Source organism: Macrobrachium rosenbergii, chromosome 20 (genome assembly GCF_040412425.1).
Source record: "Macrobrachium rosenbergii isolate ZJJX-2024 chromosome 20, ASM4041242v1, whole genome shotgun sequence".
Lineage (NCBI taxonomy): Eukaryota > Metazoa > Arthropoda > Malacostraca > Decapoda > Palaemonidae > Macrobrachium > Macrobrachium rosenbergii.
The window spans coordinates 7,728,314-7,755,000 of NC_089760.1; the positions used below are offsets into that span (position 1 = coordinate 7,728,314).

The window sequence follows — 26,687 nt, forward strand, 5'->3', positions numbered from 1 at the left end:
TGCGGCTTTCTATCATTGTTCCGTTTTCTTTACAACATCACCTCACTTGGCATCGCGAGTTTTGTGTGCAAATGGTATCTAATCTGCAAAAATGACAAATACACGTTAGCTTCATTTCAGCCTGTTTCTCCTTATAATTAATGTCCAAAACTTGACAGATGTTATCTTTCAAAATGAATAATAACTTTCGGGTATAAATAAAGCATAGAAGCTTTAATGTTATTCGTATTTCACTTACTAACATTTTTAGCAAATCTCCCCTTCTAGACCCTGTTATTCGACTCTACATGTGTTTGGTTCCTTTACCAACACAGTTTCTAGTGGCAGAAAAGTCATATAGTTTGTGAAAGATCTCCCCAGTCATTTGATTCCTAAACTTAACCTTACTAAGTGTGGGCAGTAAGGTGACACGGCAGAATCTTGCAATTACCTGTGTAGTCTAAACTTTGGCCCCTATTGAATCTGAGCCCTCCAGGATCTCAAATTCTCTGTATAGGTAACGATATATTACTGCTTTTATTCGTGCTGAGGCTGAAATATGAGAAAACTCACCCAACTTTCCCTGTACACCCCTTTATCGAATTCTTCTTCAAGACCAACGGCGAGGATTTTAAAAGGCAGACCTCCTGAGAACCTTTTTCTTCCTTGTTTGTGTTCTAAGACGTTTTCATCGTTGCTTCATTGCCTCTAAAGTCATTTCACAGAGTCTCGGGTATATATATATATATATATGAAGTAGTCAAAATTTTCTCTGGCAAACTGATTTTTAGTCTTTTGTGTAATTACAGAGTTGTGTAATTACGATAGCTCTGCGAGCAGATGTTGACTCCACAACATCTGCTCACTTACAGACTTTTTTGTGGTGTTTTTCACTGTACTGCCCTCTAGCTATTTTCCTCCTCTTTTCCAGTGACCTTCCGCAGCTCTCCCGTTCTCTTATTCATGCTGGTGCAGATGATTCTTTGGCCCCTACCTTTCCCTCATCATAAATCACGTCTGACGTTGAGAACAAGTAATTACTGAACATTTTTCCGTCTCCTGTCCAAACGAGCTCTATAATAAATGAAAAGTGTATTGAAACCTCAAGTATATTTATAATTTGAGGAGAGATTTGTCTCCACTTGTTAGCTTATTCCCATATTAATATGTATATGAAAAAGTACTCGTCATGAAATAGTAACAAAAGATATATGCTAAATGCCATGCTAGCTTTGGTCAGAGTTATAGGTTTGAGAATTTATATTATGAATGGCTGAGAGGGGTTAGAAAATAGTTAGAGCCTAAAGTAGTGTGAACAGGGCTTGAGTAATTAGACAAGAATAAAAAACACTGGATAAATAAAAAAAAATGCATAGGAGCGTATGACTCTTTGGAAGCTATGAAGACCATTAGTGATTTATTTTCAGTTCAATGAAATGATTACTTTTGGAATTTTCTTAGCATCTTAGACGAATTCAGCTATTCTTCGTTACGTTAGGAATAAATCATTTAAAAAATGGTTTCAGGCTTAATATAATTAGATTTTTAGTGCCATTTTAGAGAAACGGGATTTATGAACTTATAACAGGTAGAAGTACAACCAGACGGGAGGTCAATTCATATGTATTGGTATCCAAGGTGAAGAACTCTGAAATTACTCACCACCCATAGCCTTTCTAGCCCCCCTCCCCGCCCCTTCCGAAACCAGACATAGAAGGCCTTGTCTTGATGGTAAGCTGTCACGCAGAGAGAGGGCGGAAAATTAGGGGAAGTGAAAGTATCCAAGTGAAAAAATGGTGGCTACGTGAAAGTGGGAAATATATGTGAATAGCTTTGTTGAAAGGATGCCGGAGGCATGTAACTATCGTTTAGGCCTAACTCAGAAAATGATGAAAAAACATGATAGGAATAAAGATAGGTTACAATATAGCGTCCTCTGAAATTCTTACTTTTTTATCGCCCCCTCGTGTTCGGAACTACTGTCCGTGAATAATTTTGTATTTCCATATGTGTTATAAATGTAAGGGCCTGAGAGAGAAACACACACACACATACACATACAGACACACACAGTATCTGTGAATGTATGTAATTATGAATTTTCTAGTATGTATATATATATATATATATATATATATATATATATATATATATATATATATATATATATATATATGCATCATCAGTCGTTACTAACATAATTTGTTTTTATAGTAAAACATATTTTAGAGTCTTGATATTCACACGACGGTTTCTTACTTCCTTTGAGAATTCTCGGTAGAAAGGATACCACTCGTCGATTAAGCGTAAGCGCACTGAAAACTCTTTCAAGAGATTTTCCCTCACGACCTTTGCCTCTGCCTCCCCAAGCGAGGTCGTGCTCTCTCTTGCGCCCTGTCCTCCCGTCTCTCCCCGCCAGGGTCTTGGTGTCTTGCATGCATGCATGTCAGGCAGCTTCCAAATTGATGATACTATCAGGACTGATCTGAATGAATATTAATGATTACTGCAACGCATTTTTGCCCACTCCTCCACTTCTTGGCATGGATTCTCTCTCTCTCTCTCTCTCTCTCTCTCTCTCTCTCTCTCTCTCTCTGGCGAGTGTTCGCGCACGCGCGTCAGTTTTTAATTGCGATATTTTTCCGCCTGACTTCAACAGGTTTAGTTGCATATACAACCTTTTCTGTTATAGATATTATCCTTCTGCACCTCGGTGGTCGAGAGAACATCCTAAATATTAAAGGTCAGACGGTGCTGCCTCTGCTCAACCCGTCCTGCGTCTTTCCAGGTCGTCTTTAATGGGAGGGATGAGTCCTTTAGTTGTGACATTTTCTGTGTCATATAACTTCGTCCCCAGAGGGGGACAGTGTTCATTTTGTGTCTGTGGTGGGGGTAAATTACAGAATAAAAAAATTCGCTTCAACATTTACATCTAACAGAAGCCTTAAAGGCGTTCTGCTGCCATTATGCTAACATGATGTCGCCTCTCTGAAATTCTGGTACTTCGGAATTTGCTTATTCTGTCAGAAAATGTAAGCGCTCTGCTCGTCGGTCATGAAACCTGTTGCTTCGACGTACGAGAACCTAATCGTTTCATTCTCTGAACAACTTTTATTATTTTTTGTTTGACAGAAATACAAAGATTTAGACCAAATATTGAACGCTGTGAGAATGATTTGATTACTGTCATGGTACACGTCTTTTGTTTGACAAAGACAAAGATTTAGACCAAATATTGAACGCTGTGAGAATGATTTGATTACTGGCATGGTACACGTCCAGTACACCGCTTTTAACTGTGTCCAAACCTAATCACCGCCGTTCCTGAACATCAGTGAGATATGACTTTGTTTTGCTTTCCAATAACTGGCCTTAGCGACCACATAATGTTTCAACAGCTCGCCAGTAGTAAAATACGACAATCACACAGCTGCATAAGCACTCTGCAATAAGGATATTCAAAGGGGCTAGGTCAGTTACACAACCCTAAAAGTGGGAGCTTTCATCTAAAAGAAAAAAAAAAAAGCATTCCTATTGGGTTTTTATTACCAAGCTTGAAATGCCATGAGTTTTGCGTTTAATATAACCAATAAGTCATAATATTTCCAACCTCTCAGTTAACAAGATAAATTTGGAGACGTTAGATTACTTGGTAGGAAAAGGATAAAGGAAATGAACGTTAAAAAAAAATAAAACACACACACAAACACACATGTACACACAACCAACAACGCAGCAGAGACGACTTAAAGAAACTTTGATAACGCTGACAGTGGGCACCACAAGACCCGTTGTCTGAGGCACCACTTACGATTTGTGTTAGTGCTGGTAGTAGTGATGACCCAAATACAGGTGTAGGATATAGGTGAAAAATATGTTATGACGCTAAGCCTCCTGTTTGTAATGTGAAGGAGAAAAGGATAATCATTTACGAGGGTTGAAGAGAGTTCTGTGAAACCCATCGAGAGAGAGAGAGAGAGAGAGAGAGAGAGAGAGAGAGAGAGAGATTTCATGGGTGAAAAGTGTCTTGTGAAACGAAACCAGGTCATTATAACTTTACAAAAAATAAATATTATTCTTCTAGTTAGAAAGAAGCTATAAACAGACCTCAGTGAGAGAGAGAGAGAGAGAGAGAGAGAGAGAGAGAATTGAAATCGATCGTTTTATGTTGATTGATTTCAGTAGACTGGCGTTACAGTAACTATGGTTATCGACTCTATGTTACATTGATAATAGATAAGAGTATTTTATCTGTAACGTAATTAAAACCCTTAGAATCTTTGATGGAATTTAAAATAAAAAAAAAAACTGTAAAACTTAATCTCCGACGATGTGCTTGTGGTTACCAGAGAAAAACTTCGTTTATAATTGACGTCTTTTGTTCCTACCGGCAACCATGATAAAATCCATTTTATGTAATTTTCTCTAATTACGAATCATAAGAGGCAAAGGCAGCGTCAGTGAATCACGAGATATATATAAAGTTTATCCGGTAAAAACAAGAAAGACATTTTCTCTCGCAAATAGATCTGGGAAGGGCTACTGAGGATCCATTTAGAAAAATGGAAAACTAAACAAAAGCAGATAAAAGGTTTTTCCTTTTACCGATGACGCACTTATCGCCCAGGAACCAATAGAGTGGAGGTCTGCGATCACAAGGGCAAGTTAAGGGAGGGGTTCCAGAGTTTCAGGGCTGGGGATTGAGTTCCTAAAAGGACGAATGACTGAATTTCTTAACACGGAGGAAATAAGTTAAGGAAGGCTGTCACGCGATACGGCGATCGGAAAATGGATAGACTCGCTGCGAGGATTCTTTGCACCGCTATCCAAATTCGTAATTTTTTTTTTCCATTCATATTTTCATGTTGTTTACGTATCCTTTTGTAGATGGGAGAGAAAGGGGGGGGGGGAGTTATTGATCGAATTCCTTTTCATTCATCGGTACACGTACAGGAATGGGCATGACAAGAAGGTGAAAAGAGGGTGGTTTTCTTATTACACAAGTATGTCTAACACACAAAGGGATGTTTTGAATTACATGATAAAATATCATTAGCTTTTATTTATCGACTCAATAAATATCGAAAATGAACATTTATCACTTTAACAACTTAACATATATCGATAAGTCGATATGTAAAGCTGAATATAACCTTTGCTCTCTCAGTACCAGTTGCATTTAATCATGAACCTGGTGCTCTTAAACATCGTGAGAGAGAGAGAGAGAGAGAGAGAGAGAGAGAGAGAGAGAGAGAGAGAGAGAGAGAGAGGAACAGTATTGTAAACGTTAACACGGATGCAAACTGGAAGCAGCATGTTGACGCCTAAAGTAGCATAAAGTGTCAAAAGGTCAGAGTTCACATTATGTTGGTTAAGAGATCTAGCCTCTCGCAGTATGCCATCCCTCTGGGTGCTTCGCCGTCAGTTTTATGGGGATCTCATTCATTCCCCGAACCCATCACATCGGATATTGCTAGTGATTATCCCGTGTCAATATTGGTGATGTTTGTCAATATATAGATATGCTTATATATATATATATATATATATATATATATATATATATATATATATATATATATATATATATATATATATATATATATATATTCTTACATATATGTTTGTGTGTGTGTTTGTAGAACATACTAGTCACTTTTTACTAGATGCATATGTAATTGTAATAGCCACAATGCCCTCTCACCTCCTCAATTCATCGCTGTTTTTTTGGATACACTTGTCACCACAAAGCTTTAGGATCCAAGTGCAAGAAATTTGAAGCAATTATGATGTCCGGTAGCGGGAAACGAACCCGCGTCGCCATAATCATGACGAGGTCACTTTGCCGACCTTCCCACGAGAAGGATAGCAGTCTATTACTCTAGCACATACATACACCTGTCGAATTCAGATATATTTAGTAGATCTGGTACAGACCCATCCTCACCATCGTAGCCAAGTGGGCAATCGTTTTTATTGCTTTTAGGCTGAGATATATATGCAGAATCTGCTGGTCACTTTTTTTACCAGATACGTATGTAATTGTAATAACCACAATGCCCTCATAAATTCTCGAATTCTTCGCGTTTAAGTGTCAGACTCGACGATAAGGACTACTCATCGAAAGTCATGAACACACTGAAAAAAGACCGTCACTTTTAACTGTTGACTTCATCTGCAGAGAAATGCGAAGTATAAAGGCATGGAATCATTTTGTAAGTGACGATTGCAATAAATTAAGACGATGCAATCATCGCTTATGAAAAAGATGTTTCTCCTAAAAGGATTTCATTATTTAAAACAATAACCCACTCTGACGACTGAATTAAAAAGAAAAAAACTTGTGAATCTTTAATTGAATTAAAAAGCACTCCGCAAGCAAACAGTTATATACCACTTGACAAGGAATAATTCATATTTGATGATCGGTATGAATAAAGAAAACGCTTCGTTTTAAACGATTGTGATAACAAAAAACCATGCACAATAGATACACTGAATAAAAGTGACACCCCTTAACGACAGTTGCATTAAAAAGGGAAGACTCTTTGCAAATGCTAATTGCATGAAATAAAAAAAAAAAAAAAACTAAAGGACAATTAGGTTTGAACTAAATCATCATAAGTGAACCCTGAATATTGAATAAATGAAACACTTTGCAAGTGGCAGATAAATTGGATAAAAAAACCTTGTTCAGTGTTCGTTGCATTAAGGATACACTTAACAAGAATCATTTTAAGTGATGATTGTTTTCAATAATGAAACCCTTTTACAAGAAACATCTTTTTCATTAGTAATGATTGCAATGAATAAAACGAAATTCGTGTATGGCAATTGCATTAGATAAGTAAAGCATTACGTAAGTGGAGATTGCATTAGACAAAGAGAAAGTTACATGTAAAGGAAACGAAACTTTGTAAGGGAAAATAACTTTGATAAAAAACACTATTGACCCGAGAAAAACTTTTTTTAAATGATGATTGCGTTAAAAAAGCAAACGATGAAAATTAAGATGAAAGGTAAGGCCTCATGAGTGACGATTGCACCGAACACAGTCGACAGAGAGTAAATGACGATGACATTAAATAAAATATCCACTTTGTCAGTTATAATTGCAATATATATAAAGGTGACAAAGCGCCACTCTCCAAACAAAATTTAATCCTATTTATAAATTTACTTGGAAGAGTCGCTCAATGTGTGACTCACGCAGTATCGGTGGAGATGCTTTATTCTTTTTTTTTTTTTCACCTTTTGCTCGTAAGGTTAGAGTTGCCCTTCATCTCTCGAGTGATGTGCAACAAACAGTAGATTTTCCGATCTCATTTTATTTTAAAAGTAAATTCTTTCTCAGATGACAAAGACTAAGTATAAGAGCGCTGAAGTCGCCTCAAGATTAGCTGCCTCCTTTTTACGGAGGGATTAATATTACATGTAATAATCAAGTAATCGTCTTTCATATGAAGAGCATAGATGCCTTCGCTTTCAGATATGAAATTTTAGATTTATAGACTTGTTTTTCCTCTTTTGCAAGGAAAATATGGTTTAATATCCAGACAAAACAATATTTTTGTTCTTTTGTTTATATATTTCATGGCACTTCTGAAGTTTTCATAGCTGTTTCCTATTCAGAATAATTTTCCCAATTGCTTCACTTTTTCCCTTCAGTAAACTTAATGCATTAATAATAAGATGTGAGATATACAAGTCTGTCGAAACTACTGTCCATTGCAGAAAACTGTGCTCTGTATCGAGGTACAATATAAATTTCATTTGACTGTGTAAAACTAGTGTCAAGGTGTCATTGGTCTTGTTCTATAAAATTACTCACGACATTTGCCTGAGCAGAAATCGGGAAAATTAGGTTTATGTTGGTTTCCCGTCCTCACTGTTCACATGTCAGTATAAATTCCAAGTCTGTGGAGGGAACACCGTGCATTACGTTGTAGAGCATTCCTGAATCTTTTTATGGAGATTCCTAAAAGAAAGAGAGAGGAGAAAGTTGTGACTGCAGTCACATTTGTTTATGTCTGTTTTCGTTTCCTCTGCTAAGAAATGAGTGAAAAAGATAATGAAATAGAACATGAAGCTCAAGTGTGGCCCCAATTTATCTCGCTATCATGCAAAATGGAGGCCGCCTCTTTGTGAAATGATGACATATAATCATTTACGTATTCTGCAAGATGGGTTTGTTGCAGCGAAATGACTGATGTATGGAAATTGCCCGGCTACAGTATACAGGCTTTGATGAAGCCATTCATACATCATCTTCCCTGCGAAGAGAAACCATTCTCGAGTAGCAAGCTTCTCTTCCGTTAACATCAGTAAAGACGAACGCATCTTTCTCCCTGGAATATGAGATGATGTGAGAAGATTCACGTAAAAGGCTCAAAAACAGCAATCAGGTTTACATCACTGGCCTATTGACCTTAGTTATGTCTTTATTCAAAAGTTGAAGAAGATCGGAGAGGCTTCAGTTTTTTTTATGTACATGTACAGACACACACGAGGGAGACCGAATCGATGTAGGTTTCCGTGAAATGATGCCAGCTAGAACGGATGCTGTTAAAATATGTCTTATAATATCTCGCTCGCTCTACTTCATTGAACTGCCGTTAGCAAGTCGCAGTATATCAGCGCACTGCGGGAGTCTGTTCTAAAGGTTTATTTGGCAGACGTTCAACGCTGTATTACATTTAACACTTTGCACGCTATGCAGACAAAATGACAGAGAGTGCCCGGAGTAAATGCATCAGTATATATTCTACTGAACAAAGGTTTAGAGAGAAAGAATGTTGCCTGACAAGGAAGGTATAATCAAATCTGTTGGCTGGTGAATCCAAGAAAGGAGATTATTTTTTATTGAAGATAAAAAGAAACACAATAATGATAACAGCTGGATAAAACTTGTGACGATCATATTCAACGATTTCAGGATATACTTTAACCACGAATTGAGTGATTAGAAAGAAAATGAATGAATGAATAAATGAATAAATAAATAAATAAATTACTTAATTCATCAATAACAATTTATGAAGGGCAGTTTATTCTTAAGTCGTCCCTGACAATATTCATGGAACCGTTAGTCAAGTGACACTAATACTTCAGGGTCTCTTTCGCAGTACAGCATTTGAATTATGCATGAAAGATTTGAATATATTCTCAGCGAATGTATGACCCAGATTATGCATCAGATATTATATAGGATTCCAGTATACGAAAACATACCTCATGGTAGGCATTGACAAATTATTCAAAGAGTATGCTGTCAAATTTTATTTATCATTATATTTAAGTGTATACTTAATAAAAAAAATTTAGTGTTCTTTAAGACACTGAAAAATATATTATTTTAATACATACCATGGCTGCTACATTTTGGTATCCAACTGAGAAAACATAGGTTCATGCTCAATATTGTCTATACGTAGCTTTTCAGTTGCGAATTCAGTGTTCAAGTCCAGAAACTTGTTCTTAACGCGAAGCATACGTTATCAAGGTTTCTGTGGAACAAACAATCTTACTGACGAATAAAACGCATGGGATCTATTTCATAATAAAGTCCAGTGAATGAAAACTGCAGAAATAATATTTCATATTCGTATGTTAACGTGAAGTGCATTTACAGCTTTTGCAATGATTTTATATACTTGAACATAGATCACTCGCAAAAAATGTTATTCCATAGCATTTGCAATATTCAGCAATTTTATACGAGCGTATCCAAAAATAAGGTGCTGAAAACCTTTTCTGTATACAATATCGGTAATAATAACGCCAGGAAAGGTACGTGATTTCACCTCAGTAAACCTATTGGTTAGTTGACATTTAATGGAGGAGGAGGAGTATTTAAGAAGGAAGGTATATAAAGTGGACAGAGATTCTGCACCGCTGCTCAAAAAAGAACTGTGACTGAATGAAAACGGAGAGAATTAGAAATAACGATGTTTTTCCTCCGTAATGTATAGAGGCTAGTGAATGCCCTATTCTGTTATGAGGTTCATTATGGAGTGCCCCATTCTGTACCACATCTGTGAATAAATAAAAGGTATAATATGTATATTCATTGCCACTATTGCTACAACCATCAACAATACCAAAATCACCTTTATTTTCATGTCGTTGTTGTTCTTTTATTATGGAGAACAGCATTTTACAGTTCTTTGTGCCTTACCTCCTACCCTGAGAACTGACAGTTGATTTACTTGAAGACAGATAATTCTTGATAACAAAATTCTCACACAGAAGCCTAGAATGTTAGACTGCCCGCCCTGCCCTCTGCCATCGTGGATCTAATGAGGATACCTCATCTCTTTTCAGAGTGGAAAATCCAGTGGGGGATACTACATGACGCACTCGTACCCACCCGGTGCCCCTGCCCACACTGCGGGAGTTGCCCCAATTCCGCGAGGGCCACGCCCACAGTATTCACCAGGTAAAATAAAGATTTTCCTTTCTTTTCTTTTTTATATCATGTCGTCCACCTGAATGGTTCTTCACTTTCAACAAAGATATACGTGATGTAAGGTATTCCTATGTGGTCTTCTCATCCCTATAATTTATAATAAACGAAATGGCAGCAGCTGTTTTTGTAGGATATGGGTTTTTGTTTTTATTTTTAAATAAATTATAGTTCTACCATGACTATAATCTCTCTCTCTCTCTCTCTCTCTCTCTCTCTATCCATTCATCTCCCTCTCTCCCTCCATCTCTCTTGCTCTACATTGGTGAATATGCCTTGCTTCATACCTTATATTGCATGTTACCGGCCATAAGATATAGCAGTGTTGTAGTGTGTCCACTTCAAACTTTCTCCCTCTCCCTCAGTCTCTTTCTCTCTCCCTCTCTTTCCCTTCTTTCTGCTTGCTCTCTCTTAATTTAGCCCAGAGATACACTGCATAACAGAGATCTTGTGCTGTCCCCAACAGGGGGTGTGGCCCCTCCTAAGCCACAGCGGTACGCAGGAGGACCTGGAGCCCCCAGCGGGCCAGGCGGGCCAGAAACGGGGCCTCAGGGTATGATTGGTATGAAAAGCGGGGTTCGGCCGTCAGCGCCCTTAGCTGGCCCGCCCACAGGTCCACCAGGAGGGCCACGCCCACAACACATGGCTCGCTCCTACTCCTCCTACTCCTCCTCGCCAGAGCGGCTCGATCTCCTCTACTCCTCGCAGGGTCAGTACTTCCACAAGAGTCATCCACAAACAACATTTCATATCCTAAGGCCTCTTTGCATTTTCCACAACTGACATTCTTCTTTTTGTGATCTTCATTCATATATATATAGATCAGCCACTGCCACTAACAAACTTCTAGTAGTTATCTTACAGTGCCAGTGTAGACATTACACTGATAATGATAAGGGTGTAAGATTAGAGAAGCGGTGTGCCCTTTTCTAAAAGGCTCAAAATTCAGTCATTCCACTTTTGTTGGCTATTAGCTAGATGGAATTCTCCAGTACAGTAGCATTGATATCTAAAGCTGGAAATCAGAGATTTAGAAATGATATCGAAATGAGAATGTTTCAGCTTTAAACATTATACTAATAAATTAATCTTTTAAGTAGGAGCTTGATTTCTGAGCTCTCTGGAATGAATAATTATCAGCTATTTTGTTGTTTGTATTATGTAGTTAGGTGTATTTGCAGTGTTTGTAGATTGCTTTTTTTTTTCTAATCATTCGTGGGATGATGATAGTATATAAAACGATAAGACAAAGATGTTTATGATCAATTCAATTGATTTAAATTTTATAGTAACTATGATTAATCTCATATTTTCTGCAATGCAGCATTGAAAATAAGATGATGTAAAGCATTTTGTTATTATGAAGAAATATATCAGCACTTGAAGTATCCAAAGTCTTCCACGTGTGCTGTTGACGAATACAAGAAACTTACAGTTGATTATAACTTCGAAAATTAGGAACTACTTTACTTATTTTCTAATAAAATGATTGATTGCTGATTAACTCCACCCTAAGGTATATGTATCGATTACAATGATGAATATTTGAACACTTGGAAGTGTTAATTTTACATTATAGCTGCCAGTCTCATCTCGATTTCCCTTCAAAATCTCACCTTGAGACAGTAATAACATTTTATGGAACCTTGGAACATGTCTAATCTTGCATTGCCATTATGGAGAGACAATATCATATTATTCATCGTCAAATCTAACGCTTCCTTTTTGTAATATCAACAATGTACTGAGTAATGCCAGGCCTTCAGTACCTATTCATCCCAATACAGTTATGACCACCATCAAACTACATTTCCAAATAATTTACCCCGACCTATGATGGACTTTCTGGTTCACTTGCGCTGACATATAAACATCACACAGTTGTCCATTGCAATAAAGATTAGGTGATTAAAGCTTAAAAGAGGAAACGGATCTGGAGAATAGAGGTACCCCATTGCAGCAGATTGTGAGTAATTCCTTTTCGTTTGCTGATAGTAAAGAAAATTGAATGTAATAAAGTTCATGACATAGATTCACAACCCCCAATACGACAATGCTCCTACTGTGATAAAATTTTGATTTCTTTTGAATGAATCAAACGTAACTTACAAGATTATACAGTAATAGATGGAATTAAGGAAAGAATGTTTCTTTTTTTAATGCATACTAATGTAATGTGTAGATACTCATAACATTCTCACGTTAATCGTATGGAAGTCCATAGTTATCATCCAAGTGGGACATTTCGTATTAGATGATTCTGTCGGCTGAATAGATGTTGGTAAGTTATAATCAACCTTGACCTCTTCTATAATCCCACGTAGTTATGTAGTTGAACGTAATTCTTTCTTTGGTTGGTGTGATACATTCCTTCACTCCCTATTCTATGCTTTGCCTCAAGGAAACTGTTGACATAGCATGAATGTCACAGATTTAATGATATATCTTGACACATATATTTTAGAGTTAATTTTTTAATTCTAATTTAGCTCTTATATTTTAAGATTTAGTCTAAGTGGCACTAATATTCTTATTTAGTTTTACAAAATACTTGTACCATTTAACTTGAATTTGTTTTCTCTGTTGGGATATGAACCAATTCCCATGCGATTTATTTGATATTTTATATAATTAATATTATGCATTGTAATCCATACCACTCTGTCTTGGGTCAAAAAAAAAATTTGAAAAGGAAATTATAGATGATCATGCTAAGGCTGAAATGGGCGTTTCGGGTTAGAAAAAAATGGAAAAGTGTAAGTTGGTCGATATCAGTATTTATTTTCAAACAGTTTCAGAATATTAGTTTTGTAAAAAAAAATCGTAGTAACTAATTCCGTTCGTCGGATATGTCTCGAATTCGGCGTTAATAAACATATTCACTGTAACACCAGTTTTCGGGAAAAACATTGTATTTGGTCATGAACAAAAGGAATAAAACCGACCGAGTAAGGTGTCAATTAAGGCAATATATGTTCATAGTTTGTATCATAGATGAAGTGTAAAGTACATCTATTCAAGCATCTACTACCTAGCTCATCAGGCATTCTGTATTACTACAAAACTCTGATCTCAGTTTATGAACTTCAAAAGGAAGTTGTGTAGATAAAGGATAATCAGATGAGGTAACGACTATATTGTGTTTTGATATTACATATTTCGGTATATTGTTTTTCTTGATAAAGTTTGCTGAGATCTCCAGAATTTACTCTTTTTTACGTGGATACGTCTCCTATATCATATTACAAACGAGCATGAAGTTTCTCACAGGAAAAATGTACTCACCCTAAAGTAAAAACAACTGCGGGAGAATCTGCTTTGATAATTAAAGGAAGTAAGGAACGATAGATTGCCAGAGCTCTGAACTTTGCCTTCTGATATTTTCAAGGAAAAATGCACCAGGAAGGTCGCCACTGATTGCCTGAATGTGTCATTAATTGCTAAATCGTGTCACTGAACGCTTGAATGTGTATGATTGCTAGGACGGATTACTGATAGCCTGAATATGTCATTAATTGCTTGAAGTGTCACTGTTCGAACAGGATGTGATTCTTGTGCTTGTTTAATTGATTTTGGACCCAAAATCAATTAAACAAGCATTTGGAGTTTTCTCAACCAGTCTTATCATATGACATGTGTGAAAAAAAGAATTAAAGCAACAAATTGTTGTAATGTAAAATGAATTGCATTTTTATTTTTTAGTTATTCATTTATCATTCTCTAAAAAATACTGTAATGCTTGTCTTTGGTCAATTAATTTTTAATGGTTATAGTTTTATCCTCCAGTCTCTTTATATGACTTCAAGGTTTTAAAAAACAGTAGAATTAAAGCTACAGCCTGTTGTAATCAGTACATTACTTTTATTTGTTGTTTATCCATCTGCCATTCTCCAATGTTGTTCTCTTTTTACATCGTGCTATTTTAATTTTGCAATAAAATGGACTTTTAATAATAATAATAATAATAATAATAATAATAATAATAATAATAATAATATTCACCAATATTATTTGCATGTTTGAATGTAGGGTGGAGGAAGAATTTTTTATAATTACTAATAATTCGACATCACAAAGAAAAATCTCTGATTTGAAAAATACACCAACAGCTATTACTCATTAATTGAGTTATTAGCATGAATTTTCATAATCCTCTTTAGTTGACGCAGTTAATTAAAGGGGCATTTAGCAAACTTGAGGTAAAACGTTCAAAATTGATATAAGGTTAGGTAGTGTAGCAGCAATATTCAACAAGAATTATCCAGGAGAGAGAGAGAGAGAGAGAGAGAGAGAGAGAGAGAGAGAGAGAGAGAGTATTAGGTATCACTTGTGTTTGTTGTATAAGTTTTGTTCAAATGGACAAGGAGCAGATGTTGACTGGTAGTCAGAAGTATGATTGTTGGTAATGGTCAACCAGCAATTTTGTCATGAAGAAACATGTATTTAACGAACAACGCATGGCATACGTAACTAGGTACCTGTGTTAAGTCGATTTTGACTGGTAGAAAAGGGCATGGACCAGCAACTTCATCCAAAAAAATTCCTTACTAAGAATCCGAATGTTAAAACACTGGAGCTGCTTCTCTAAGGGGGGAAAGGCTCATATATAAGTTGGCTATCAAAAAAAAAAAAAAAAAAAAAAATTTTAACGTTACTCAAGAAGCTTCATACGATGGTTCAAAAAGCTCCCGGGTTCACCCAGATAATAATGAAGAAGAAAGATATTTCTTTAGCATTGCCGAGTCTTGCTGTTGTCTCGTGGAAGAGGGTTGCATACTGAACCTTCAAAACGAGGATGACTTCATCATTCCTGCCAAAACGGTGGCCACGGCGAAGGGGTTTGAATTTAGGGGAGAGACATCAGTCACAGTATCATGCCAACTGAGTTAGGAGCAAAAAGGAACACTTGGTTATTTCAGCCATTGTCACCACCTTGGTACAGTGGCATGCCCCATCGGTACTCTCCTATATGTTTCCTCTTAGGTATTTTTTTCAAAATTATGAAGTTAGATATATAATGCTGCCATTATTAGTGCGAGCCTTTTCCTAACATTTCATTAAGATATTAAACCCTTAGAATTCCAAAACAAAGTAGTCATTGCCTGCCGACAGACATCACTTGCTAGATTCGTTTCGGGAGAAGGAAAACCAGGGTGTTTCCATTGCTCGCTTGACATTGTTGAGTTTCATGAATCGCTTCAGATTAACATTTCCCAAAGAACTTGTTTGGATCAGTCAGGAAGTAAGTCGAAAGCGTCCTTTAACTTCCTACTTCAGTCAGTTATTATTTTGGTGTCGACCTTCGTGGCGTGAATTTTACAGACAGGTTGTTTGTCCTCCACGTGTTAGTTGGACTAGTAAGCACCAGACCATCAAGCGTGCCTTTCCTCTCCGTCATACGAAACCAAGGGAAGATTAACATTCCCTTGTACGTGGATGGTTTAGAACGATCTGAACAGGAGCCATCTTCTGGGGTCTTCCTGATCAGCTTGAATTCAGCAGCCACTTCTCAGTGCTGTGGCAGGAAAAGGAATGCCCATGAGCGTGTTTTAACGCTATCATCCGTTATTTCCCTGGGATGCATATTGTACTCTACAGGACAGTTATGGCATGTTTTTGTACTTGACTGATTTCCTGACTTTACAAAAGCTTCACCTGTTTTTGTACTTGACTGATTTCCTGACTTTACGGCTAGTGACTACAAAAGCTTCACCTGCAATGTATCTAGGCAAACGATAGAATTATTGAGTTTTTGGTAAGACGTTCTCACACTATAAAAAAAAATTGGTTTCTGCATTTTAGGATGTAACTGAGAACGTGTGTGTCTGTGTGTGTGTGTGTGTGTGCGCGCGCGTGTGTGTATGTGTGCGTATTTGTGTGTACATGTGCTTATCAGCTTTTTATGTAAATCCTGACGTGGAACAAACAGAATCACTATCGATTAACTAAAAATCACTGCCAATTTATTTCGTTGTTATATAATTGACAGTAGAACTAGATTAAATTTTTTTCATAGTTTCGTCAGGTCACGTTCATAGGTGGATCTTAATAATGTTGCATAATCAGCGTTGGAAATGCCATCATAGATCTTAAAGAGACAGTAATGAGTATTCTATTAAGGTATGAGCAACAATATGCTTGCAGTTATTTTTTATTTAAGGAAGGACGTTTAATGCCGGCCTTACCTTCGTAAAACAAGAACTGGTAATAAATAATAATTCAATAGACAAAATTTTGCCCCTCATATTTTGTAAGGATACTAGTCTTTCAGTAAATTCACCACGTTACTGATGTTTCTTTTTTTTTATTAACAAAAACTGCAGGTATATTTTCGTGTTATGTTAAATAAATGTCACATACTGACGATTGCTGAATAATGTAATGCTGTGTAAGTGGTTCGTAGAGTTATATTATATCAGCCAGCTTTTCGACGTCTGAGCCGCTGAGAACTACAGTCCACTTAACCTATTTGCTTGTTCAGTGTGTACAATAAATATATATACTAAGTATCAGACAATTGCTACTACTTTCCTTGTTATGTGTCCTGTAAAGATCCATTGGGGGGGGGGGACGTGGTAAATGGGGGGTGGGGTAATGAACGTACAGAACTCGCTTTAGGTTTTCTATAATCCACTGAGCTTTTTGTTTTGTATTTTTTCCTACCTGGAATTACCGTAACCGTCGACAATAATAATTTAGAACACGAAGAAGCTTGGTATAAAAAAAAAAATCTGACGGTTACCTTTTTTATTCTCCAGCTAAATGTGCGTAGTCATATTTGTGTGTGTGCTTTCTTGACAAATTCTTGAAACATCAGGAGCTAACAAACCTACCATCTTACGTCAAGATGAGTATGATGAGCTAAATAGTTTCTGTTACTGTAAAGCCGTAATGACTGCCCAACTGTTTGCGTAGATAAAGAAACTTCCCTGTCATCTATTAGGTTTATTCCTTTTAATTTTATTATGAAATATACCAGAATTCTCACATCACCAATTTTTGGAGAATAAATTCTGCTAAGGATAGAGATTCCGGTAAAAGGATTCTCAACCAGGCAACAGTTCGAATCCAATTAGTGACGTAACACTTATCTCTTACAATTCCCCTGGGATGTAAGGCGTTCCCGAAGTACAGTAGAGTGAATGGGATATGAAACAAAATTAGCGGCTTAATATTTATGAATATAAAAAAGTCACAATGTACGTGACAAAATTTCGTTATTGGCCACGTGTTTCAAACTTACTAATCATGGAGGTTTGTTGATATTGAGTTGAAGCAGTTAAACCTGAATTCAACATAGTCGATATCAACTTGTACCTTTGAATGTAAGTTATTTCCGAGGACTGATGAACTAGAAATAAACAAAATTTATGGCTTAATATTTATGATAAATGTATATATATACATACACACATATAATATATATATATATATATATATATATATATATATATATATATATATATATATATATATATATATATATATATATATCTCTCTCAGACATATTAAGCCACAAATATTGTCCCCTGAACCATCAAGAGGGGTATAAGTACTTAAACTCGATATCAACCAACCTCCATGATTAGTAAGTTTGAAACACGTGGCTAATAATGAATTTTTATCACATACATTATGACATTTTTATATTCATAAATATTAAGCCACTGATTTCGTTTAATTTAAATAAATGGCTTGTTAAAATGATATATGTATACATACATACATACATACATACATACATACATACATATAGTAATATTGCCAAAAAAAAAACAGGTAACAGTTTTCGGAATGTAGCGTAGAATTCCTTACATTAGTGTATACGAGAATTAAAGCTTAAAAGAAAAAAAAAATGTTTTCAACACCTAAATGATGTGAAACTCGTCCTATTATGTACTTCCCAGCATATTTTACGTTCAGCAATTTTTGCAATTTACAATATGCGGGACATCTATATAAACGTAATAATCTGTAATTTACTAGACCTGAAACTGGGTAAGCTTATAGTGAATTATGAAATGCTGTATTTAACAGTTTCATTTTTACAGGATTACATTTTGTATTCCGTAACTCCGAATGGTTTGAGGGAACTCATATTCATTTTATTGCCCCCATCAAAATCGAATCAGTTTAATGATATTAAATAATGCAATATTAACTATTGCAGCTATCGTTGCATCAGCTACAATTAGATCATCGATAATTACTAAACTTTTCCCATAATTTCTTATTGTTATCATCAAAGATGGTCATGGCCCCCTCGCGAAGAAGATTAAAAAGTCTTTAAAGGCTTTAGTTGTGCAAGTACGCCCATTCTTTTTATTATTACTTGACTATTCATGAATTGGAGTATTACTTTATTTCTATGTTCATATTGTTAAAGTATTACAGAATCTTTTTGAAAATTTTCTAAGTACATATTGAAATAAATGCCATTATAGCGGCGTTCACATTCATTAAGAATTTGTTTCATATTTATTTTGTAAATTACTAATGTCCAATGCAATTATCTAAGGAAAACCACACACACACACACGGGAGAGAGAGAGAGAGAGAGAGAGAGAGAGAGAGAGAGAGAGAGAGAGAGAGAGAGAGAGAGAGAGAGGAAAAATAATTTCTGTGAAAAAGAATAAATGCCAGAATACAAGTTCCCTTTGTTCGTTTTGCAATCAAAGGTAGCAATGCATTTCGTTTTGATAGTGATATGCATTCAGTGCCAATCGCTTCATATGCAGTAATTTCACGGAAGTCTGCGTTGCGCAGCACGATCATGTAGCACTTTTGGATTTTTATATGGCAATGGTGCCATTTTGTTTCACTGTGAGATAGCATCTCTTAACTCGTCTGCTTATTTTTGTGGTACACCAGTTGTGGTCACTCAACTGAGCCTTTCCCGTGTTTTTGAGTATCGGTCTCTCATCCGATTTTAATGTAAAACTCATTATCAGCTCATTACCTGCAAGAGTTTTCTGCTAATGACGTTAGTTCCAATTAGATCTTTTCGAAAATGTGAACTGCTGCTGTGAACGTTCTTTGTGTTACACAGTACATTTTCACGGGAAACTCGTTACGTGTGCTTTTGTGAAGTTTGCTTTTATAAATATCTTAATATTCAAACCGATTTGATTAACAATGATAACGTAAATAAACTTTCAGATTCTCGCTCTTTGATTTACAAGGTTATTATGCATAGGAACAATGAAAGTCATTAAATTCATGTCACAGATGTAGCAGGTTAATGATCAAATATCATATAAGAAAAAATGCTTTTAACCTGCTGAGCAAACACATCTTTACCAACTCTATTATTAATGAGGATTATTCATGGTTTAGCATTTCTACTGATGTCTTAAAAGGAAAGAAAAATAGATAATAAGAAATGTATAAGGCGTCCAGAAGGACTTAAATGGTAAAATGAAAATGGTTAACTTTCTGCTCATTATGCTACCTTTTGTTCGTACAATAATGAGAATATCGTTCTTCATTTTGAAAAAAAAAGTAAATTAAGAGGAGAAAATACCAAGAACCGGTGGTAGGCATTGTCTAATGTATGTGATCAAATAATTTAATAAAACCGAGAGTTCCTATCGGAAAAGCGACTTAGAAAAGAAAGCTTGTCAATTGTGTGGGTGTATGTGTGTGCGATTTTCAATTTTTCAGATGAAGAATGGTCGGCGTGGAGGGGATTACGTGGTAGGTGGTGGTGGTTTGTCAGCTGTTTGATGATGAATGGGGAACCATTTTTTCAGACAATGATAATTTCACGTGTTATTTTGCAATGATGAAACGCGTGATTGGAGAGAAAATCCCGTGCAGCCCCCATCGTTATAATAAATGATAACAATTATTATTGTTACCAATGCTTGGAATAATATCACGGATAATTATCGTCATTATATATTATCGTAACACTCTTCCAGATTATTTATTTACACTAGACTAATAACATCGCTCCGTTAATTTACTGTATGATTCAAGATAAGTGGAGGCAGGTCTGCACTGTCTCTCATTGTCTTAGTGACAGAATTTACTATTGTGACCTTTCTTAGATTTTAAATGCCAAAAGGCAAAACGCGCTGTGTTTTCGAAAGGCTTTTCTTCAATCTCAGCAGATCTGATGAGTGACTCTAGGAAATTCGTGGAATTCTGGAGACGTATTTAATCTTTTTCTGAAATATTCCTAATAGCATGAATTTAAAATCATATTTGGTGGATGCACTGAATAGTGGTTTGCTATATCATGTGAGATGTTTGAAACTAACTCCCCAAACTGAGATTTGCAGTTACTGTTTTTTTTTTTTTTTTTTTTTTTTTTTTTTTTTCATTAAAATAGTTACACGTTCCATGACTATCGACATAAGTGCTACCTGTTAAGTTGGGAACTTCGCTGAACGTCGCCGTGAAGTAAACAGAGTTAAAAAAAAAAAAAATTTTTGGCATGCCAAGGTAAAATCCTTCATCTATGGCTCTAGTATGTCGGCTATTCCTCTTAAATCAATCACTTGCAGAGGGTCCTCGTCCTGATATCTGTAACTCTGAGCCATGTCTTACCAAATTTGCCTTGCACTCAACAGGCATGAAATTTATACCAGAAAGTGCAGATAGTGTGTGAGTGCTGATTCCAGTAATTACAGATCTATCTACATCCTTTGGTGTCTTTAAGATTGCTGAAAGTCTACGTAAATACGTAAAACCCAAAGCCCAAGTCTTTATACAAGCTTCTTGAATATAGATACTTGATTTTTTTTTTTTTTTTTTTTTAGCTTATGTTGGGTATAGGAAATTAGTGGTCGCCTGTGATGTTCTTTTCTCAGAACAGCCTTCATAAGTTATATGAGGCTAGACATATTAACGATGATTGTGCAACGTTGTTTTTGACTTGCTGTCCTCAAGGCTTTTGAATTGAATTTATGACTTAGGCGTTGGAGGTAAAGCACTGCATCTTATTCACAGGATTGTAGGGGATCGGCAGTAGAGTTATTACGGAGTCTTATTAGTAAACCTAACTTTATTATTATTTATCGTTTGATTTCCTTATTGGTGTTCAGGTATTTTTGTATCGTTAACATTTTACCAACAAATGACTGTTACCCATGAAAATGAGATATTATGGTTTGTATATGATCTAACTATTGATCATCTGTCTTCCCCACAAAGATTTTAAATGAAGCAGTCAAACAGGGGTTTAAAAATATTGGCTAACGGTGTTTCAAACATGGGTGAGGATAAACTCCAACAAAAATTAGACAATACTGATTAACTGGTTTTCCGAGAAACTAGGGTATCATGCTGAGATCGTGGTCTATACTTTAAAACCGTAGAACAGTCTTTTTGTCAGTGTTATGTATATTAATACACTTGAGAGGATCAACATCCATAACATTGCAAGAAAGACTATGTAACGTTACTGTAAAAACCATGCATCATTATATCAGTTTCTTAACCTTTTCTTTTATCAACAACTAACTCTGTGTGAGTATATTTATACAGGGTCGATTCTGTACTCTTTATATCCTGCCCGTATATTATTTTACTCATTTTTCCTGTGTTTTATTCACATCTAACACTGTTCTCTGAAAGCCTATTAAATAGTTATTTGCCATTTTGAGGTAAAATCTAATTTTTTTGTAATTTTTTTTATCAAAAGTGTAAATATCCCTTAGGTATTTTTACTAACTCCTTTAAAGAGAATATATAATGCATATTCTTTCTATTCAATTTTACGAAAAATAAGAGAGCTTACAAATTTCTGCTGAGTCTTCTAACCTCCTGAGTTTTCAGACCTTCAACACATTTACCCGTTGACATAAAATATATAGTTATAAATATAGACTAATTTTTATTATCCCTCTTGTTCTCCCACCCAGCTCCAACCTCTCTCTCTCTCTCTCTCTCTCTCTCTCTCTCTCTCTCTCTCTCTCTCTCTCTCTCTCTCTCTCTCTCTCTCTGCAGAGTTAAATAGAACTTGATCAGTCTTTGTAAGCTCTCCTTGGCAACAAGCTTTTGAAATCCTGCCGGCTCGGTAATCCTATGTTGGGGATCCCTGTGGTAACAGGATAATTGATTTTTGCGTAAAGCATTACATGGTTCATAATATATGTATATATTTTTTTGTAAAATTAACCCTATTTTAAAAGTTCTACCTCCATTTACCTTTTTTCTGCAACAGTATGTCGACAGAGAGACAATTAGAGGCCGTTTCCTTGTTAGAAGTAAGGCTGCATCGGACTCGTAATATTTCCCTCGTAACGAAAATAAAAATCGTCTTTTAATTCCATAGAATGAGATTTCGTCGATTACAAAGACCTGAACCTTTTAATCAAATAAATTTTGGTGTAAAGGAAGCTAATTCACTTATTACAGAAAGGAATGCTTATTTCTAGTTTAAAATAAAACCTTAATAAGCAAAAACACTATCGATTTTTGGTTCTTAACAATAAATTGAAGCCTTGCATTCACAACATTTCAATAACCTGACCTTTAAACATTCAAATAATATTCTGCTCAGAGAACATTTGCCCATTACACATGTTACATATAAAGGAAGGGCATACAAGTCTGCAATTAATTACACCAGATTTTTTATTATACGTTTACGTGGAACAGAACTCCAACAGTTTTATCTTTGATCATCCATCTGACATTTGGAGTGACCCCTATACGGAATCCTCCAATTTTTCTTCAGTACGCTGACATCCCCTCAAAAGAATGAAATCCAATATACCGGCCATCTTCCTCAGACCTCACTGGATTGCTAACACACCCAGAAGCTGGCTATACCCTCGGTGATATTCAGAGCCTTATTTTACACATTTTAATCCCATATCAGGCCGTCTGTGTTTGGTTATGTCCCTCCCCTCCCTCCAATAATAACTGTCTTCTCTCTCTCTCTCTCTCTCTCTCTCTCTCTCTCTCTCTCTCTCTCTCTCTCTCTCTCTCTTATTCTTAATGAAAATCTTGCTTCCAAAATTATACTGAAAGTTCTGTCTTTCCTTTGAGCTGTAAACCAAAGAGGTCAGAGTAGTGTCGTCATTTTAAAGAATTACGTGTAATTATTAGGCAGTTTTCGGATGTTGAGGCACTGTATATCTAATATATGAAATATCTTAATTAACGTTATCTTATCTAATATATTTTGTTTTTTTATCAAAACTACGATAGTAATGAATTTATGAAAGCTACCATAAAAAAAGGTAAAAATAAATTATATATATATATATATATATATATATATATATATATATATATATATATATGTATATATATATATATATATATATATATATATATATATATATATATATATATATATATATATATATATATATATATATATATATATATATATATATATATATATTTTGGAACAGGTGAAGCAAATAAAGGAAGCAGGGCTCATACAAAGGATCAGGAAAAGATTTGAATTGTCTATGAAAGTCGAGAGAGAATAAATGCACGAAAGGCGAGCCAACTCTCCTTTATGGAAGTCAGGCGCGAATATTGAATGTGAATGAACTGTTTGCACGATATATATACCCTGGAGAATTGATAGCGTGTGAAGTGTGGAGATATGTAGGTGAAATAGTGAAACGGTTAGGATCAATGGCATGATGGATTATCGTACTTTGAGAAGGTTAAGCCATGTGAATGAACGATGATGTATTTGGCAAAAAGAGTGTATAATTCAAAAGTGTTAAGAGGAAGGAGGAGAGGAAGTCCTGAAAAGTGTTGGACAGATGAGGTTGAATGCAACATTGCGAGTGCGAGGGGTTCGACGCTCTGCTGATGAACCTTCTCTGCTAATATTGTCAAAATTCCACTGCACAGAGTAGCCATTAGAGCCCGAATGGGGCATGGAATATTGTGGTAGTTGTAGAGAAAATGAATGTGGGAGATGGTCAAAGTAGGAAGCAGAAGAGCATTGAATAGTTAAGAGAATAGTTGGCTGTAAATGAAAAGACTATTTTCGCAAAAAAAAAAAAAAGATAAGACATAGATCCTTCAGAATAGAGGAAAGTTAGAGACTGAACTTTACAAAATGAAATTAAGACCTTCCTTATCAAGAGAATCGAAATTTCTTTTCAGGTGAGAAAAGGTCAGGACAATAGATCGTAAATGAATATGGTGAAAATTAGCATATTTTAAAGAGTAGCTCCAGGGAGGGAAGTTGTAATGATTCATTCTTCCTTCAGACCGCAAAAGAGTTCAGCCATGAATTACGTAGAGGAAGGTTTGTAAGGTTTTTGGGAAATAAGCTTCTCTAACTGAAAATGTGAAATCACTGGCGTACAGTGATAAAGGTCAGGGTTGCGCTTACCAAAGCGGCAATCCTTTCCACGGAATAAACGAAGAAAGTTTCTGATGTCAGTCAGCTACCTAGAAACTCTCAGTTTACCATAGTCAGTATTTTATGGACAGATCTTGGGGAAGAAAGAAGTTACAGTTGTAGGAGATTGGCCAGAGCCCTTTGTAAGGGAATATATTCTATAGGAGAAAGATGAAGAATATTAAATACTTGGTCGAAGTGACCGTAAACAAGAATTTCTATAGCGTAATTTGTCCAATCAAATTCAAGAAAACATTTTTAGTAAAGGTGGAATGGGATCACAATGTGTGATGCATGTAGAATCAACCAAAAGAAAAAATCCCAGCAAGTGGATAATAAGTTAGAGCAATGAGGCAAGAGGTAGGGGGATGAAGAAGGTAAACAAATTCTGTAGAATATGCTGAACATCGGCAAGAGCAGAGATTAATAGCCAAGGGAAAATATCAAGTTATTACTTTTATAGCAGAGGTTTTCTTCAAGTCTTAATTTCTGTCTGTCCTATATGTCTGTCTGATAAGATATGGCGAAAATAATTACTGGATGATTTCCTCTGGATGGTTAGTTTTTTATGTGTATATATATGAAGATTTGATCATCTTACCCACAGAGACCATAGTATAATCAAGTGGCCACCCGAGCAAATTTTTCTGATGTGGAGATATCTTGATTTCATTTCCTTTTTTATATTCATGATTGTTTCTCTCTTTTAAGACTGATGCTAACTTAGGGAAGGTATCGAATACTGTATTCGGTATAATTAATTCAGTCTGTTTGGGCTACAAGAGTTGTAGCCCGAGCCAGAAGAATAGCTAAAAGGCGATGTAACCCTTCAGGAAGGAAATTTCTACAAAATATTAAGGACGAGTTCAACACCAATCACTTTGTTGTTTTTATCAGTTGTCCGTAACTGAAACAATAGATCCTCACAGTTCTGCATGGTGTAAAGGTCACATCATGGCAAGCGAAATTAGACCTTATGGCCTTTGTAAAACTGCGAATAGAACATTTGGTCTTGGAGTTATGAATAAACAGAGTGTAGATAAGAAACAGGAAGTTGGAAGATAAATTTGATCGGATAATGCTGGAAACTGTGGGAATTAGTGAAAAGAAGCGGCTTACATTTATACTAAGCTCAAGATGGAATGCTGGAAAGATATGAGTGGCACAAATAACTGAAGTAAATGAGTTGTTTTTCATGTGAACGCATGAAGGTGCAGATGCTGCACGAATTCAAACACGACTCAACTGAAGGATAAATGTGGCACTAAACCTTGCCTTTATTCATTTGATTTTTTTTTTTTATGTGAAAGTTTCCAGGCTTCCATGAGGAACTTTTATTGTTTTATGCAAACTCATCGTCTTCCTCATTATTATTATTATTATTATTATTATTATTATTATTATTATTATTATTATTATTATTATTATTATTATTGCTGTTGTTGTTATCATTAGTACCATGAGGATTTTCATTTAAGTCGCGAAATATGGACAGGTATCAATGTCTGCGTGAAGGTGGCACATTGTGAAGATATTTTCAATTCATTTGCTCCATCCTGTAAGAACAGTAGGTGCTTTCCTATAGCTTCCTCAAATGAGATGAGACCCAGCAGCGGAGGGACTTGTCATGTTCCATATGTTTTAATTTGTAACATGCTCTTTTCAGTAATCAGATTCCTCGAATGATATGTAATATAACTGAATGCCATTTTTGGCAGGAAATATGGAATAAAACCACTTGTCTTAATTCAATTTGAACTTTAAAAAAAAATGTCATCAGGTTTTTCGGGCAATTCAGCCAAAACCCGTTAGTGACAAATTACTTGGGTTTTTATCACTTTGTAATATCCAGTGAGGGTTTCCTGCGCCAATTACCGTAATAACCAATGAAGTTTTCCACCAGCAATTACTAGT

General features: G+C 35.7%; 1 protein-coding gene across 2 annotated transcripts in view; it reads left to right on the top strand.

Moving 5' to 3' along the window:
• The window catches only part of LOC136849036 (coiled-coil domain-containing protein AGAP005037-like), a 926,632-nt gene that overhangs the window by 644,867 nt on the left and 255,078 nt on the right, over positions 1–26,687 (top strand). Inside the window, exons 9-10 of one of the 2 annotated variants that reach the window (XM_067121927.1) lie at positions 10,303–10,417; positions 10,911–11,153. In XM_067121927.1, coding sequence (XP_066978028.1) covers positions 10,303–10,417; positions 10,911–11,153 — 358 coding nt within the window. The remainder of the gene's footprint in view (positions 1–10,302; positions 10,418–10,910; positions 11,154–26,687) is intronic. The other variant, XM_067121928.1, reaches the window with a different exon arrangement.